The sequence below is a fragment of the Talpa europaea genome, assembly GCF_964194135.1.
Source record: "Talpa europaea genome assembly, chromosome: 4".
NCBI classification, from domain to species: Eukaryota; Metazoa; Chordata; class Mammalia; order Eulipotyphla; family Talpidae; genus Talpa; species Talpa europaea.
In genome coordinates this window covers 45,736,012-45,753,921 of record NC_140070.1, presented here as the reverse complement: position 1 = coordinate 45,753,921, position 17,910 = coordinate 45,736,012, and the positions used below count along the sequence as shown (strand labels likewise).

The following is a 17,910-nucleotide window of genomic DNA, read 5'->3' as shown; positions in this document are numbered from 1 at the left end:
TGTTCTGACGATAAGCATATTCTCATGACATCCTTTCTACACAGCGTGTCTGTTGTCAGAGACCTTGACTGCGTACGCTCAAGGGACATTACACTTTAACAAAAAGAAGACACACAAGTCCAAGCTGACCAGTGTAAAAGAAGGAAGAACTGAATGAAAAAAAAAAAAATCCCAAGTTGGTTTCAACAATAATTTGTTTCTAGAAAAAAAGAAATGTTTGTAACAATATTTTGACCACTTCTTCACCAGCTCCAGGCTGCAATACCTATTCCTTTATATATATAAAATATTCCAAATCTGTTAGTCACACAGATCCACATCGTGTCATGTGCCTTGGTCCTGCCCCTCAGGCGATGTTAGCCAGCCATTTCTCCAAGTCCTGGATGTCAGCTGAGCCGGTGTCCCCTCTCCCGCCCTTGGCACTACACTCCAGGAACTCCACCTTGAGGGGCAATTGTGAAAATTCAAATTCTTTGCCTTTCTTTCCCAGTTGAGCAGGGGCAGTGCTGGAATTGTCCAGTGTGCTGGGGGCAGCAGAACGGGTGACTCGTAAAGTGTTGCTGGAAGGTAAAAGGAACATGAGTCAGAAAGCTAAGAGTTTAATTTTTACATAGCAATGAAAGGCCTTTAGGAAACAGTAGTTTCTAAATAATTCAGCAATGTTTTAAATAATCAGAAAAGACCATTCATTGTGCTATTAAGATTGTTGATTAAATTCTTTGCTTTTACAGACCACTCTCTTGGACAGAGAGGAAGGACAGGAGTCCAACCTCACTAGCTAATGACGGCAGGTCAGTAATGTACCCAGGTCACACACAACCTTCCTTCAGCCCAGTGCCCTCTTGCAGGGTCTCCTGCATCATGCCACTTTGAAATGTATTTTAAAAATTCACACTAGAAATGTTATAAAAACTCAAGTTCCTGGGAGTTAAGTGTGGGTAGACAGTCTATTTATATTTATTTTGAGTCTACTTGTATACAGAGCTTTGTAATCCACAAGCTCCAGATTCTCTATCCAGTCTGGGCCTAATGAATATTCTTCAACCTGTTTAACCACCAAAACCTTCCTGTTTTAAGTCACTTTACTGCCACCTGCTGGAACTAATAAGGAATGCAGAAGCAGTGCTCATTTGCCACTCCCACTACCCTTTCTAGAAGAAAACATGCTGACAATCTGTTTTTGTTTGTTTTTTTTTCACATTGAATGTAAATTTTAATTATAAAACAAGAATATGAAGAAAAACGCTTTAAAATAATGTCAATTATTTGGCAACTCATCACATCAGTCATTGCTTTGATCTCAAGAAAAATTTAATCGTATAAAAAACAAAATAAAGCATATCATGATGCCAAGAGGTTGCAGGAAAAATCAGTGAAGAACCCACACTAAAAAAAAAAAAAAAAAAAAAAAAAAAAAAAAAAAAAACCAACTAAAAAATACCTTGTTTAGAAAGATACACACAGAAAAAATGTCTTATTAAACAACAGAAAATTCAAGAGATTACCTGAGGGAATCAGAGGGGAAAACTCTGGGGGAAAAGCACATAGGGACTTCTAAGCAAGGTGGTGGGTCCATAGTATTCATTTTAGAGTTCTTTAAACATATCCCTTTACATGTAAGATAAACTCATATTCCTTTACATGTAAGATATTCTACAACTAAAAAACAACTTGAACTTTGAAACTTTAGTGCTATAAGCTGATGAAAACTGACCCACTATCAACTCAGCCTTAGTGTCTACCCTGCCTACATGAGGGAGCCCCCATAAAAGTCCCAATAGTACAGGGTTCAGAGAGTTTCCAGTCTGGTGAACACATCCACATAATGGGAAGGTAATGTACCCCAATTCTATGGGACAGAATTCCTGCACCCAGAATTCTCCCAGATGCCCTGTGTATCTCTTCATCTAGCCATTCATGTACATCCTTTATTACATCAATTAATAAGCTGGTAAACCTAAGTGTAACCAAATGCTGGAAGCTGGTTTCGCAAATTAATCAAACCCAAGATCATTAAGAACTTCCAATTAGTAGCCAGGTTGGACAGAAGTTATGGTTAACATGCAGACCTACTATCTGTGACTAGCATCTGAAGGAGAGAGCAGTGCTGTGGGGCTGAGCACTTAATCTGTGGGATATGATGATACTCCAGGTGTTAGAAGTGATTTACAATTGTAGGACACCTAACCGGTGTCACAAAGAATTGCTTGTTGTTGGGCCTCCCCAGTGGCGCAGCGGTTGAGCGCTGGGTTGAGAAGCTGCCCGCAGCTTCTGCAGCGCCGGTTCGATCTCTGGCTGCTCCCCGGCCACCGGAGGAGGTTCCCACATGGCTTGCGGACCTCTCCTGCCACCCGCTGCTCCCCTTAGCAGTGTACTTTGGTCCTTCTGCCTGCTCTGCTCCCCGCTCTGGCTCTGGTGAATTCTCTCACCCTCCCGCGCTTCTGACTGTACCCAGTGCATGTATAAATAAACAAACAAACAAACAAACAAATAATAAATAAATAAATAAAAATACATGCCTCTTTAAAAAAAAAAATTGCTTGTTGTAGAGGGAAAAAATTCACATATTTGGTGACTGGAGGAGTCAGAAGTACTGTGAGCACAGCAGTATGAAAGTAAAAGACACATGGGAAAGACACAGGAGGGAAAAGCTGGGTAGTATCTTACGCAGTATCAATGTAAGTTGGTATAGTCAGTATGGAAAACAGCATGAAGAGTCCTCAAAAAATTATAAATATAATTTATATGCCCACCAAAGGATCCAGCAATTTTACTTCTGGGTATTTATCCAAAGGAACTGAAATCAGGATCTCGAAGAGATACCTGCACAACCATGTCCACTGCAGTATCATTCACAAGACAGAATATATGGAATCAACCCAATGTCCATTGAAGGATGAATGGAGAGAGAAAATGTGGAACATACAAGTGGTGGAATGTTATTCAGGCCTGAAAGGACTCCTGCAATTTTGTAACAGTATGCTTGATCATAGAGGACATTATGCTAAGTGAAACAACAGACACAGCAAAACTACATGATCTCACTTACATGTGGAATCGAAAAACAAACAGAGTACACTGGTGGTTATCAGGGCTGGTGTGTTATGAGTGGTAGCAGGATGATGAGATGATGGTCAAAGGGTATATTAAAGTTTCAGTTACTCAAGTAAGTGCTAGAGAGCTACTATGTAGCACAGTATTTATAGCTAACTATACTGCATTGTCTAAACCTTGCTAATAAGGTAGATATTATGTTAAGTGTTCTTAACACAAACAAGCATGTGCGCGCGCGCACACACACACACAAATAATAAAGGTGCAGAAGGAAACTTTGGGAGGTAATGAATACACTCATGGCCTTGATGAACTGGTTTCATGGGTATGTACTTATTCTCAAATGCACTGAACTGTATTACACATGTACAGCTTTTTATATATCAATTGTACCTCAATAAAGAGGTTAAATGTTTCCTCTGACATTCAATATGAAGGCATGGTGTCTTGATAAATCTGACTGAACGGCAAACTTTTCTATTTATACTAAATAGAAAAGTTTATACTATTTATACTAAAAAGTTGAAGTATACAGAATGAAATATATCACGCTCAAATTAAAAGAAAAAAGAAACCATGTAAAATGACAGACCAGGGTTGGTAAAACTTTTGTCAAGAGTCATAAATTATTTTGAGCTTATGGGTGACACTTTGTCACATATTTTTCTACATTCCTTCTTAAACTGTCCTTTAAACATATAAAACTACTGTTTGCCGACCCTGCCAATCCCTGAAGCAGACCACACCACTAGCGCCTGAGCACAGGAACTGCACCACATTTCTTCCTGTCGTTGAATGCAGGGCTTGAATGTCAGCTCCTAAATGCCAGGTCCTGAGTGGAGGCCTGGTCTATACTAGATCGTTATAGGTGCTTATTAAATGAATTAAAACTAAAAAAAAAAAAGTAAATCAGAGTGGGGGGAAATAAGCTAAAAGTAGAATTTTACATTAGTTTTTCCTCATAACTAAAGTTTTCTTTAGTAAAAAAGCCTTTTACACAAGAGAAGTAAGAAAACATAACTTGCTTAAAACACCATAAACACACGTTACCAAAAAAACCCAAAACATACCTTGCTTTATTATGTTGATGGTACCTCTGTGTAAGCAAGCTAATGGCTAGCACAAAGACATGCTATAGTCCTTAAAATTGAAAAACTTCTATTTCAATTTAGTTTTAAATGCTAAAACCAGCTAAATAATGAAAACAGGGCCTCCCCGGTGGCGCAGCGGTTGAGCGCTGGGTTGCGAAGCTGCCCGCGGCCTCTGCGGCGCCGGTTCGATCCCCGGCTGCTCCCCGGCCACCGGAGGAGGATCCCACATGGTGCGCAGACCTCTCCTGCCACCCGCTGCTCCACTCAGCAGTGTACTTCAGTCCTTCTGCCTGCTCTGCTCCCCACTCTGGCTCTGGTGAATTCTCTCACCCTCCCGCTTCTGACTGTACCCAGTGCATGTATAGACAAAACAAACAAATATAATAAATAAATAAATAAAAGCATGCCTCTATTAAAAAAAAAATAAATAAATAAATAAATAATGAAAACATAGAAAACATGTTGAAAACATTAAGCTACAGAATATCATAATGGTTTCTATTCTTTCCAAGTTATATTCTTTTCTTACTGTCAACAAAAATTTCCAGGATTTAAAATATTTTTGTTTCTAAATTCTTTCATATCTACTATAAATGAGCTAGTAATAGTGGTAAAAAAATAATTGAGCCTATGGTCTCTAAAAACCTGAGATCTTCTTTCCAAGAAAATTTTAAAATATTTATAATCATCCTATTAATGCTTTTTATTTCAGCTAATTCTTTTGTCAACTATTTAACAAGTATACTTCACACTAATCTTCAGGCTAATTGTGATAATCATACACATCCAAAGACCTTAAGCAGTCTATTCACATTTCCTAGGTGTTAAGATACATAATTAACCAATACAACTTATTCATACTTACAGCTCTTTCTCAAGCTGCTGCTGAATTAACTTTGCTGATTTTGCCATTGTGATGTCTATAAAGAAATAAACACATGTAAGTTAGCCAGAAGGTCTTTTTTCAAGATTTCTTGTATGTATGAAGAATTCCTACTAAACCAGTAAGTTTCTTTTCCCTTTTTTTAAAGGGAGCTTTTCACTAGTAACTTCACTAGCAAAGTAAACTTTGTATTTGCATGTAGGGGTTTTTCTAGGACAATGCTTATAAATATATTAAGCTGAGGACCCTAAAACTGACTTCCCCTCTTACAAAAGCTTTCTACACTTTACAGACCTTTAAAATCAACACATAGAAGTTTAGTTAGTGTAACAAAAAGAAAACCTACCAGCTTTGTGATTCTAACAAAAATCTTCACTCCAATAGCGTATTTGTAGCTGATATTAAGATGTTGAGTTACAGCATCAAGTACACAATAAGCAAGAAATAAGTGCTGATGTGGCACACAGCAGAAGCTGAATAAATATTACCTCCTTTCCTTATAATGAATAGAATAAAGAGGCCAGCTATGATCTTAAGACTGCACTTCTGATTAGGCATTACCTGATCACTTCTGAGAAATGCCTTCAGCTCTTTCACAGAATGATTCTATGATTCAGATCTGAATCTGAAAGAGACCTGCAGACACCAACTAGTCTAATTATCTTATTTTAGAGATAATGAAACTGAAGCCTAGTTTCACTGGGTGTGACTAAAAAGTTTTTAATGTTTATCACAATTTGAAAAAAATAACTTCCACAAGCTCCCCTTGATGGAACATACTGGATGGTAAACTTGTTTGAAAGGAAGAGACTCTACTCTGTTCCTCCACAATTTTGTGTCTGATGTAACTATACTGCTAATCTGATGAACTTAACTGGTAAAGTAAAATGACTTAAAAAAAAAAAAAAACTACCAAAGAAAAATTTGTGATCACTATGTCATTCTTTAAAATAGCTTGGTAAAAAGGCTAATGAAAATGCAAGAGTATCAATAAATTTTAATATTTAAAACACTTTAATATAAAAACAATGACCTCATCCTCAATAACAACTGTAGATAACTATATTAATTCATATTAGCAATCTTCCCCAAGTCTCAATTACTATTATCAGAAAACATGATAGTACCTTGTTTATTGCAGGCAATTAAGAATGACGGTGTGTTCTTCAAACTCATACTGTCAATGAGGACTTGATAAAGAAACTCGGCCACATCTTTCACCTCTCGCTGGAATGCTGCACTATCCACCACAAACACCACAGCCCTGAAGGAGAATAAGGGGTAGAAACACTGGTATATATGAGCCTGCAATAGGGTAGCATTATATTGAAAGAAAAGATATCCTTAATTTCATCTAATTCAATCCTAATGCAGCACACAACAAATTCACAGGCAGGTACGTTTACAATCACAATACAAAACTGACTTAACAAAGGACTACTAAATGTTTACTATATATCAAATGACTGTGGCTAAAAAAGACAACAGGAAATGATGCCTGCCCTCAAGGACCAGGAAATCATACCTATAGAGCCATGTGGTAACAGGAACAAAGAGGAAGGCAATTAACATGAGACCAGTTCAAGAAGACTTAAAATAAGGTTTTAACATTTGAGCTGAATTTTAAGCTGACAAAATTGGGGCACAAACTGTCTGGAAAGTAGTATGTGCAGAGCACAAAGGGGTGGAACAACATGCCCTGGGGAACTCAAGGTAGGCTGGTACCCAGGGAGATAGGAAAATTGGGGAAAATCAGGTCAAGTAGTAAAGAAGCATGGCACACTGACCTATGGAGTTTATGTATTTATTTCTAGCTTACAAAGGATATTGGTACATAAATGGAAGACTGATAAATCTAAGGTAATCAAACCAGAAGTACATTGACCAGATGGGTAGGGCCCAACATAAGACAGCACAAGTGAGAATTCTCACGTGCCAGAAATAAGAGTTATCAAAGTTAAAGCAAAGCAGTCCAGAAAATCAGCAGATAACAGGCCAGGACTTGAATGCTAAGTTGCGAAGGAGATGTGCAATGGACAACATGCCGCTGGGAAGCCTGGAACTGAACATCCTATGCGAAGTCTAGACCTTAAAAGCAATTTAGGTGGTAAAATAATCAAGAGGTAGTGAAACACCAAGCCTCCTGTGTCACACACAGATTCAGGGTATGACCTATACTCTCTCATTATGTAAGAGCCCCAAGCAGGAAATTTATATAAAAATTGGGCCAGACTCAAGGAACACGGATGGTTTCCAAAAGGAAATATGAACTTTTGAAAGGAGCTTTGCATACCCATAAACACTTGATTACTTATGAGAATACTAGAAACCATAATGAAAGAATAGGATCTTATATAAACAAACAGGCTGACTTGAAAAAATAGACTTGTAAAGAATAAAGAAAATGTAACATAATGAAAAAGTTGAAAACATGCACAGATGAAAAAGATATAGTGAAGTGTAAAAGAAATATGAGAAAATCACATTATATGTAAGGAAAAAAGATGTGGAAGGTATGATAGAGAAGAGACAAGAAGGAAAGAAATAGTAAGGCAATGTTAAGAGTTCCAGGAGGAAAGAACTGAGGATCTGGAAATAAAACGACCTGAAAAGATACTACTGAAATTTTCCAGTACTGAAGATGTGACTCTTTCAACTGAAATAGCACATTTGCATTCCAAGCATGATAAAGCTAAATCACCCATCAACAGAAGAAAAGCTATACCTGAGCAGAGGGTAAAATACAGATTTGATGCAATGAAATGACAATTTAATCAGTGAATTCTCATCTATAACAACAGATGTTTGCAGTTAGAAGTAATCATTCAATGTGAAAAAGTGGAAACAATTACCATCCAGAATTTTACACTCAAATAAAACAGTTATTCAAAAACAAAGGTCCATGAAAAATAGTTTCATTTGAACAAAAGATGAAAATTTTGATAACTTGTTCACCAATTATGGAAAGCCTCTAAAAGAGGCTTTTTCTCTCAGGGAGAGAAAAACAGATTCTAAAAGGAAAGAATAAGAGGCAAGAAGCAATGGAAAAGAAAAACAAACAAACAAAACCTGGCAATTCTAGGTAATCAATGAATGGAAGGGGGGAAATTAGTAATTGTTGGGGCTTAAAAAGGAGAAAAAAATAAAATGAAAGGAAAATGTGAGAAACATCAAAGTTAAAAAGGTTTTAAGATCCAGGAAAAATATTTGAAATCACTGATTTTAAGCCTTTGTAAGCAAGCAATGTTTTTTAAAAAAGTGGTACAGGGATAATAATGAAAATAATGTGGATTCTGGGGTCATTACATATCAGTGTAGATCCAGATGTAACAGGCATATGTTTCTGCTGGGATATGCAGTTAATAGAGGAGGCTACACAAGTATATGGGAAATCTCCATATTTTTAGCTCTATTTTGCTGTGAGGCTAAAAATGCCTTTAAAAAAAAATCTATTTTAAAAACCACACAACAATCTCACTGTTAGAGATTGCACATCACCACCATCTTGTGGGCAAGGAAGCAACAAACAAAAGTCAAGACAGCCTCAAAAATAAACAAACCAATATCTCTTTCTATCAAACCTAAGATTCTATCAATTAATCGACACATTATTACTTTAAGTACAACTAAAAAAGAAAAAATACTGCCAATTAAAGTATAACTGACACTATTACCTACAAACAGCATTCCAATTTCACCGATATAAAAATGTTTCTAAAATCAATAAAATGCGTTCTATTGGTTTTTCTCTAAAGGTTTTATCAAATTTAAAGACAGAATAAGAATAAAGGACCCTAAACTGCAGCACAAGAATTTTAGGAAAGAGGAGTCACTAAAACAAGGACAGTATTAAATGAAAGTATCATTCTGTACCTTTGAGGCACCATTTTTAGGTAATTTAAGAATAGAAATATGCATTGTTAAATTTTAATAACTTCTAGGATTCCACCTAATTTTAAAATTACTTTTTCAGATTTTAATAGTTCTACACATTAAATGTGTCATCAGAGCAAATGAAAATCTAACAATGAAGGTTATGAAGGTTAACAGTTTCTGAATACTCTGTGAAATGCATTTAAACATTCTCTCATGTAATCCTCATAAAGTCAGAGTGAAGGTGGGCTTACAGTGTAGAAATGGATGACCGCAAAGACCACGCTCTTTCTAGGACACTTAGGCTGCTTCTCCAATACCAGCAGAGCAAACATGGGGCATGTTTATAATAAAAAAAATTTCCATATACAGATTTCAGACAAGCCCATTTTCCTTCCTTCCTACTTACCTGGCTGATGCCTTAAACCGCTCCAAGAATTGAAGTCTCAAGCTCTCATGGCCAGGGAGGTCAATCAAGGTCAGGCTAGTGCCCTAAGGATGGCAACAGTAACAGTAATGTTCCAGTTCTGACTCACATTTCACAACATAAACCTTTAATAGCAAACATCAGGTACCAGAATAGTGCTCAATTAATTAATTAAATAATTAAAAACAACACTAATTAATGAATCAAACAAATGTTCAGAGAGTTATCTACAATCAGTCCAAGCTCTGGGGATATAACAGTGAGCAAAAATATTTATAAATACCATTCCTACTCTAACAAGGCTTATAATCACAAAGACCAAAACAATGTTAAATTACATGTAAGTGTAAAATTACAACATTGATAAATATTCTGAGGATACATGAGAAACATGATCCTGCCTGAGGGAGTCAAGAGGTATGGTCCATCTGAAGCTGGGGAATTACATCAGCATGTATAAAAGCAAAAATATAAGAAAAACAGTAATACTTACAAACTAATGTGAGAACTTTATCATACAGCAAATTTCCAGTGTATGAATCCCCAATCTCTATAACAAAGCATTCTTTGACATTTCCCCTATAGTTTAATTTTTTAAATATTTGTCTACTAGTTACACCATTTATTTGTTTCAACTCCATCAATATTTTGTGTCAATTCTTGATCCACATGACAGTCACTGAAACATGGAGGGGTTGTGCCCCAACTGAGCAAACTCACTGAGCCCACATTCACTCCAGGCCTTCACCCTGGAGGTCAGTTTCACTGCAGATATGACAGTTCTCAATGATAAAGACTCTCAGGTATGGACCTGATACATGTATCAGAAACAAGGATCATTTCTCATATAATGTATCACCTATTCAAAACACACAGATGCTCAAAAAGGCTTAATGTCCACCCTTAAGAATTCATAGACAAGTTAGAAAAAAAGTAAAAACAAAAATTAATAAAATGCAATGTAACATTAGTGTGCATGAGGTACAATGAAGCAGGAGACAGCCTAATTCAATCTGCTTCTTAGATGGTGGGGAGAATTTGCCAAATAGACTACACCCATAAGTAAGCTACAAATGTCACCTACATTCTTAGACTAATTCATGCTAGAATTGCCCCTTCCTGACACACCACAGTAAAATAAAATTGTTAGACTCAGAACATTCCAGGACCCCCTTACCCTGGTATTGTTGACTTTGTACGCAGCGGAGCTGTCTGTAATGGACGTCTGAGTGTCTCTGTAAAGGCCTGTTAACAACTGCAAAATAAGACGATATGGGTGAAATCAGAGTAAACATAAAGACAAACCTAAACCTAACACTCCTACGTGTGTAAGGTCAAATTAAAGTACGTTGTTTTCGTTACCTGAAAAGGACCAAATTTTTTCCCCTTTACTTGTAGAAAAATCTAATGGAAGGCAAACTTCAGTCTCCTCTCCCCACAAGAGGTTTTTCAAACTAAAGGTATTATTTTCAAACTAAGTTTAGTGGGCAAATTCTTTTTTTTAAAGATTTATTTATTTATACATACAAGAACTGGGGTACAGGCCAGAGTTTTGGGGGGTGAGAGGATTCACCAGAGACAGAGTGGGGAACAGAACAGGCAGATGTACTGAAATACACTGCAGAGGGAAGCAGCGGGCAAGTCAGGAGAGGTCTGCTGCGCCATGTGGATCACCTCCCTGGTTGGGATCGAATTTGTGCTGTAGTGGCTGTGGTGAGCTTCACAGGTTGCGTCTTAACCCCTTGCGCCACCAAGGAGGCTCCTAGTGGGCAAACTTACAACCTTCTATAGACATTTTTTATCATCAAAAAATGACTAGAGGGCCTCCCCTGGAAGCGCAGTGGTTGAGTGCTGGGCTGCGAAGCTGCCCATAGCCTCTGCAGCACCGGTTCGATCCCTGGCCACCGGCGAGGGTCCCACATGGCGCAACAGACCTCTCTTGCCGTGCCCGCTGCTCCCCTCAGCAGTGTATTTCGTCTGTCTGCCTATTCTGTTCTCCACTCTGGCTCTGGTGAATTCTCTCATCCTCCCGACTTCTGACTGTACCCAGTGCTTGTATAAGTAAATAAATCTTAAAAAAAAAAAAATGACTAGAGATTGTATTTTTTTTAGTGTAAGAAAATTTATAATCTCAAAAGGAAGAATAATGAGAAAACCTCTGCTACTCTTTGTAGCAGAAACCAAAGTAAAAAGTACTATATAGATTTAAAATATTAATGAAAAGAAGCTTAAGTAGCCCATTATGTCAAAGGATCACCCTTTAAAAATATTTCTTTGACAAGATTTCAGAAGAGTTATATGTAATGAATTACACATAATGAATTACAAATCCTACAGTTGACCCTTCTTATCCCAGGGTTCAACATCCCCAGATTCAACTGATCACAGAAGGAATATAAATACTAGGTAATTAGGTTTACAATGATGGCATTTGCAATGAACACATACATTTTTTTCCTTGTCATTATTCCCTAAACATTACAGTATAATAACTAGACATATAGTGTTCAAGCTGTATTAGGTATTAAAAGTAATCTAGAGATGATTTAGATTACTAAATGAGCATAGATAATATGCCAATACTATGCCATTTCCTATCAGGGACTTGGCATACTTGATTGGGTCCTGGAACCAATCCACTGGGGATACAAGAAGCAGCTCTATACCAACGCCTCTCTTCTACCTCCTCAGTTGTTCTGACTCCTTAGCCATGGCATGAAAGTAGTTACACAGAACCCTTAAATGGAATAAGGACTGAATGGCAGTATGTGATAAGTGCAAAAAAACAGAAATGGTCAGGAAATTCCTCTTTATGGGTTTTCTAAGTCTTTTTGTCCTCCATGAGAGTAAAGAATTAATTGAATTTGTCGTTCAGTTTCTTTTCCATGCCTTCACAGGGATAATGGAGGTATCCTAAAATTTCCTATCAAGTTTAAGAGAGGTATATATCAAAGTATTTACTCTGACAAAAAGCAGTGTTTTCCCGGAGTCACAAAGGCCAACAAGAAGTACAGCTCTTTGACTACTCCTTCGGCTCCGAATGAATTTCCAGAACACTGTTGAACAGAAGAAAAAAAAAAAAATCAAAGTTAAGCCTTGATAGTATACTTTTACCGATAATATGAATGTATGGTTAGGGTAGGGAAAATACAGAGGCCTACCAGCAGTTCTGCTCATTCACCTGGAACTTTCTTGTATACTACGACCACTATAATTTGCTGTTCAGGATTCCCACTGAGTGGCAGCCGCTACCAACTCTTAACGTTTTCTGTGTCTGCATCCTCTATCCCCACTGCGTACTTCTCAAGTGCAATTTGTCTTAGCAACTTTGTACCCCAAGCGCCCAGGGGCAAGCAGGAGGCTCAAACTTGAGTAAAGACCCTGTCAATCTTGGCAGTGAGAGCAATAAAGAGGGGCAACCGCGCTTAGGCATAACAGGGCCGGCGAAGGTACAATTACTAGTGCTCCTGAGGATCAAGACTTCAGTTTGAAGTTCACAGGAAGTCCCTTTAACAGAGTAGTCCCTACTGCCTCAACCAGGAGAGTAGAATGACATAACCGGTCACTCTAGACGCCCCCACCTCACTAAATGAGGAGCCTGCTGAGTCCCAAGGCCGCGGTCTGCACTGCCCAATCCAAGCCCGGGATCCCGCCTGCTCTGCAGCCACCATGACCACCAGCCGCCCCCTTACCCAGCGTCAATAACACCACGAGAAGCGCCACCACGACGGACACCAACGTCGGGTCCCTCTGCTGTAGCTCCTGCTTCAAGGAGTCTATATAGGGTTGGAAAGTGCCCCCGACACCACCGCCATGCCCCATTCGCCGGGAGTCTGAGGAAGCCATGTCTGACACGTACGGTCGCCGGCGCCACAAAGCAACGTGGCCCTGGGTTCTGCGCAGGCGTCCCTAGCGGAGCATCACGGGAGTCGTAGTTCCTACGCTGTATTTCCTCCTTCGGAGGCGGGATCCCGAAGGTCCTGGTGGGAATTGTAGTTCCCTGGGGACACTCTGCTCTTACTGAACGAGGGTGCCGCCACAGGTATTTCACGAGTGACGCACTCATCTTTTAAGCTATGGGTCAAATATTGTTGACAGAACGATGGGTGAATAAAGCTGATGGCTCAAGAAATCTCCACTGAGAATTTCCAGTCGCTCCTTTCGTGGGGTGTCTGGTGAGAAACTCTTTTATCATTACACAGACGTTTCATCGAATAGAATGTGGCATAGGATGTGACAGCGCTTGTACGGGGCGCTATGGAATACAGAAAGGGACGCTTAGTCCAACATTGGCTCAGACTTGTAGTAGTTGTACTGTATTTGTACAGTTGTACTGTATTTGTTTACAAATGCTCAGAGTAACGCTCCTGAAGGATAGTGACAGGAAGGATGAATTCGCCTTTCCAGGAGAAAGGGTGCACTTTTAGGAAGGAAGTGAGCAATTCAGTGTCCCTACCCTGTAATCTAGGGCTACAACTGAAAGATCTGCATTAAAGGAATCAACCAGGAAAAGCAATGGGGAGGAGTGGGGGGCTGTTGAAATCTGCAGCTGTCATTTCTGCAAGGCAGGTTTGTGCAACTAAGTTGGCCAGTTATTCCAGTATTTCAAGAAAAGCCAGAAAGACGTGTTTTTATGGGACATTTTTTACTCTTCTAATTTCAGCAGGTAATTAGAAAACGTTCAAAAACTGTGGTCCAAATAAAACACATCAGGGGCTGCTAGTTTGCAGTCTCTTTCATTAAGTAGTTGTCATGTTGAGTAGAAGTGGCAGCAAATAAAGCAGGAAAGATTGGAAGGAACCAGACCTATAGGAACTGTGCGTGATGTGTGCGATGCTGAGAAATATGGGCTTTATCCCAGATGCATTAAGAAGCTTTAGTTTGAGGTGATGTGGGTGATGGCAAAACAATGGATAACTATGATTTGAGAGAGGAAAAACTGGGGGCAGAAGACCCTTTAGAGGCTATTGCAATGTCTTGGCAAAAGATGTTCAGAGTTTAAAACTCAGACACAGGTAGTTAGGGAAAGGAGAGCACAATTTTGACAGATGCTTAGAAGGAAAACATATAGAATGTGATGATTAATAAGATATGCTTAGTAGGAGACTTATCCAGATTCCATCTGAAGCAGTTGGTGTGGGTTAGTGGGAAGATCAGAGTGCACAAAGTGAACTAAAAACTCAGTTGGAGGGACCTTGAAGGTGGGGACCAATAGCCAAAATGAAAATTGCTTTTCAGGTGCCTTTTTTGAAATTGAAAATCTTATATCAAGCAGGTGATACTGTTTACAATATCAGTTGTACTGTTTTTTTTTTTTTTGTTGTTGTTGTTTTTTGTTTTTACAAATGCCAGGGTTCCATGATGGGTGCTATGTTTTCATTTGGGAGTCAAATGTAAACAAGTAGTTGTTAAAATCGTGCCAGCATTGAGAAAGAGGAGAAAGGAACTGAGAAAGCCTAAGGAGGAAGTCAGCAAAAATAGGAGTAAAACAGGAAATTGTCAGCGGCATCTTTTTTAGCAGAGAGGCTCCTTGATGAAACCTCCAATGAAAAGTGAGCTCTTTAGAAATGGAATTTAAAAACAGAAAGAAAGCTCAATTAATACTACAATTAAAACTCAGAATAAAAGCTATTTACTTTGAAAATGATCAGTTGTTTTAGTTCATACATATTTTGAAGAAAAATTAGGCAAAGAATGATAGTGGGAGATATAATTTAACTCTTAAATTGTTTCTGGAAGTTATAATTAAAAACCTTGCTAAACTAAGTTTATTTATAAGTAGTCTTCATGTTAGCTAACTTGTTTTAAATATATATTCAAGAAGGAAATGGAGATTAGCTTTCTGTTTTAATAACTAATCTTTTTTTTGCAATCCTAACTTTTCACAAGTTTTCATTAATCTATAATCCACTGAGGAAAAATATGCTTTTGTTTAATTTGATGATTGAAGATATAGGTTACCTAGTTTTTATTAATTTATTAATAAATTAATTTTATTAATAGTTTTTATTAATAAAACTACATTTTCTTCTTTATTGCTTGGCAAATTAAAAGAAAATTCTCTCTATAAAAAAAAAGGAAAGAAAAAGTAAAGTGAGCTCAGAGGGAACGGTGGGCAGGGAAAGGAAGTGTTGGGTATGGAAGCAAGACTGGTGGGAAAAGAAGAGGTGGAGAATGAGTATAATTGCGAACATTAATACATTCTTGCTGGCAGCAAGCATTGCTCTGAATACTTTCAATGTGTTCATTTGACCATCATCTCAATATTACAGAGGGCAAAATAACTTACTCCTGGTTACATAGTAAGGAACAGAGCTGGTGTTTGATTCCAGGCTCCTTTCTGCTTAACAATGTGCTCTAACATAGCTCAGTTCATTGTTTAGGTGTTTTGTTGATAAAGGTAGGCATAGAGACTCCAGATCAATGAAGGCTATTTAGGATGTGATGTTAAAATATTTTAAGTGAGGAAATAATTTACTCTAAGATAAGTTATATGAAGGACGTGTGATCATAGTATGGTACATGGCTTGCCAAATACTTTTTTAAAAATTAGTATTATAATTAAAATTACCATAACTGACAGTAATCTTAGCACATTATATTTCTTTTCTTTCTTATGGTCTCCAACCGTTACTCTGCATCTATGAAAACACACACACAGAGCTCCTTTATCATAACCATGATTCCTCTTTAGAAAAATCACAACCTGGATTAGATATACCTGTTGGTAGGCCTCCCTGGTGGCGCAGGCAGTTGAGCACAGCTCTGTGAAGCTGTTCGCAGCCTCTGCAGCGCGGGTTAGATCCCAGGCAGCAGGAGATAGCCACATGGCGCAGCAAATCTCTCCTGTCTTGCCCTCTCTGCTCCCCTCAGCAATGTATTTCGGTCAGTCTGCTTGTTCTGTTCCCCACTCTGTCTTTGGTGAATCCTCTCACCTTCCTGCACATCTGGCCTTTACCCGGGTTCTTATGCGCTTGAATAAATAAATCTTAAAAAAAAAAAAGATGTAGGGACTCCCTGGTGGTGCAGTGGTTGAGCGCTGGGATGCGAAGCTGCCTGCAACCTCTGCAGGTTCCATCCCCCGGGCCACCGGAGGAGGGTCCCACATGGCCTGCAGACCTCTCCTGCCGCCCGCTGCTCCCCTCAGCAGTGTACTTCGGTCCTTCTGCCTGCTCTGCTCCCTGCTCTGGCTCTGGTGAATTCTCTCACCCTCCCACGCTTCTGACTGTACCCAGTGCTTGTATAAATAAATAAATTAATTAAAAAAAAAGATATACCCTTTGGTGATTAAAACCAAAGGGAGGGAGAAAAGACCCAACTTGAAGAACTCCAACCATAACTCTCCTCACTGGATAAGGATTTTTCATCAAGTTATGTGAATGTAAAAGTGCTGCTGTGATGATGAAATTTGGGGATGATGAAAGAATGCTTTAACAAGACAAAGTCATATTTTTTGTTTTCAATTTGTTTCTTGCTATTCTGAAGGCAGGAGATGTGCAGCACAGAATCTACACTCAAGTGAGAGCGCTGCACTGCCATTCTCTGGAATGAGCAGAGAGGGGATAGAGTCAGCTGAGACAGGAGCGTGGAAGACACTGCCTGTCCTCACCTATTTCCACCTAGGAAAGCTCTGGCTTCCAAGAGCTCTGTAGGGACAAATGGAGGGGAAGAATGTGTGCACATAGTGAATGCTGTTTCTGAAGGTGTTCTCCTCATTGATTCAAATATCAGATGGAGAGTTACAATGAAACAAGTATATTGAGAGAATTTTTCCTTCTGATTCTTGTATGAAAATGTTATGTTAAGCAGACACATTTTCCTTTTTTCTCTTACTCCCACTAGCTCCAAAACACAATGGGACCTATATCAAATTCAGGGAACCAACCATGTGATTCCCACAGTCAGACTGTTTCTTAATTCTGCTTCTTTGTAAAAAAAACTTAGGGGCTTTCAAAAAAAAGGATTGAAGTGAGATATGCTTATTGTATTGAAAATTACTCCTGTATATTTGTATGTTTTACATATAATAACTATTATTTTATAAATAATGAAAGATCAAAGAATAAATCCAAAAACCATCCTATATTTATATTGATAGTATCTGGTGAACATTATTTCAGACATTTCTATGTATATGTGTATGTATATGTGTGTATATATGTGGTTACACACACATACACATACTGATCAGAAGGCAGTCTAGATAGAGAATAATGAAAAATATGCTAATTATTTTAAGAGACAAAAGTGCCTGACTCATGGTAGGTTCTTAGTCCATTGTTGATAAAATTAGGTTTTTTGATTCACTGCAGTGAGAGCATACCCAGGAGGAATCATGGGGCATCTCACCAAACAAAACAAGACAGAATTGTTAATTGTTACAGGATGTGGAGAAAAGGTGGAGTTGGGGTGAATATTACATAAGGCAGAATATTGATAGGCTCAGAGTGAAGCAGAGCTGTGTGGTAAGAGGTGAACATCAGGCTGGACTGCAGAGTGGGCCCAGTGTCTGATTCCTTGGATACCAGAAAGTTAAGAAATGTGGCCCAGAAACCCATCTGAAGCTCTTCCCCTGAGACACT

General features: G+C 38.5%; 1 protein-coding gene across 1 annotated transcript; it reads right to left on the bottom strand.

Moving 5' to 3' along the window:
- Window positions 1–99: 99 nt before the first annotated feature.
- On the bottom strand, window positions 100–13,174 carry SRPRB (SRP receptor subunit beta; the record flags this gene model as incomplete). The annotated part of the gene is made up of 7 exons (XM_084231164.1): window positions 100–560; window positions 5,011–5,065; window positions 6,156–6,292; window positions 9,311–9,393; window positions 10,506–10,583; window positions 12,290–12,384; window positions 13,021–13,174. 7 exons carry the CDS (start codon window positions 13,172–13,174, stop codon window positions 347–349), a joined length of 816 nt encoding a protein of 271 aa, XP_084087290.1. The 3' UTR covers window positions 100–346.
- Between the last annotated feature and the right edge of the window lie 4,736 nt (window positions 13,175–17,910).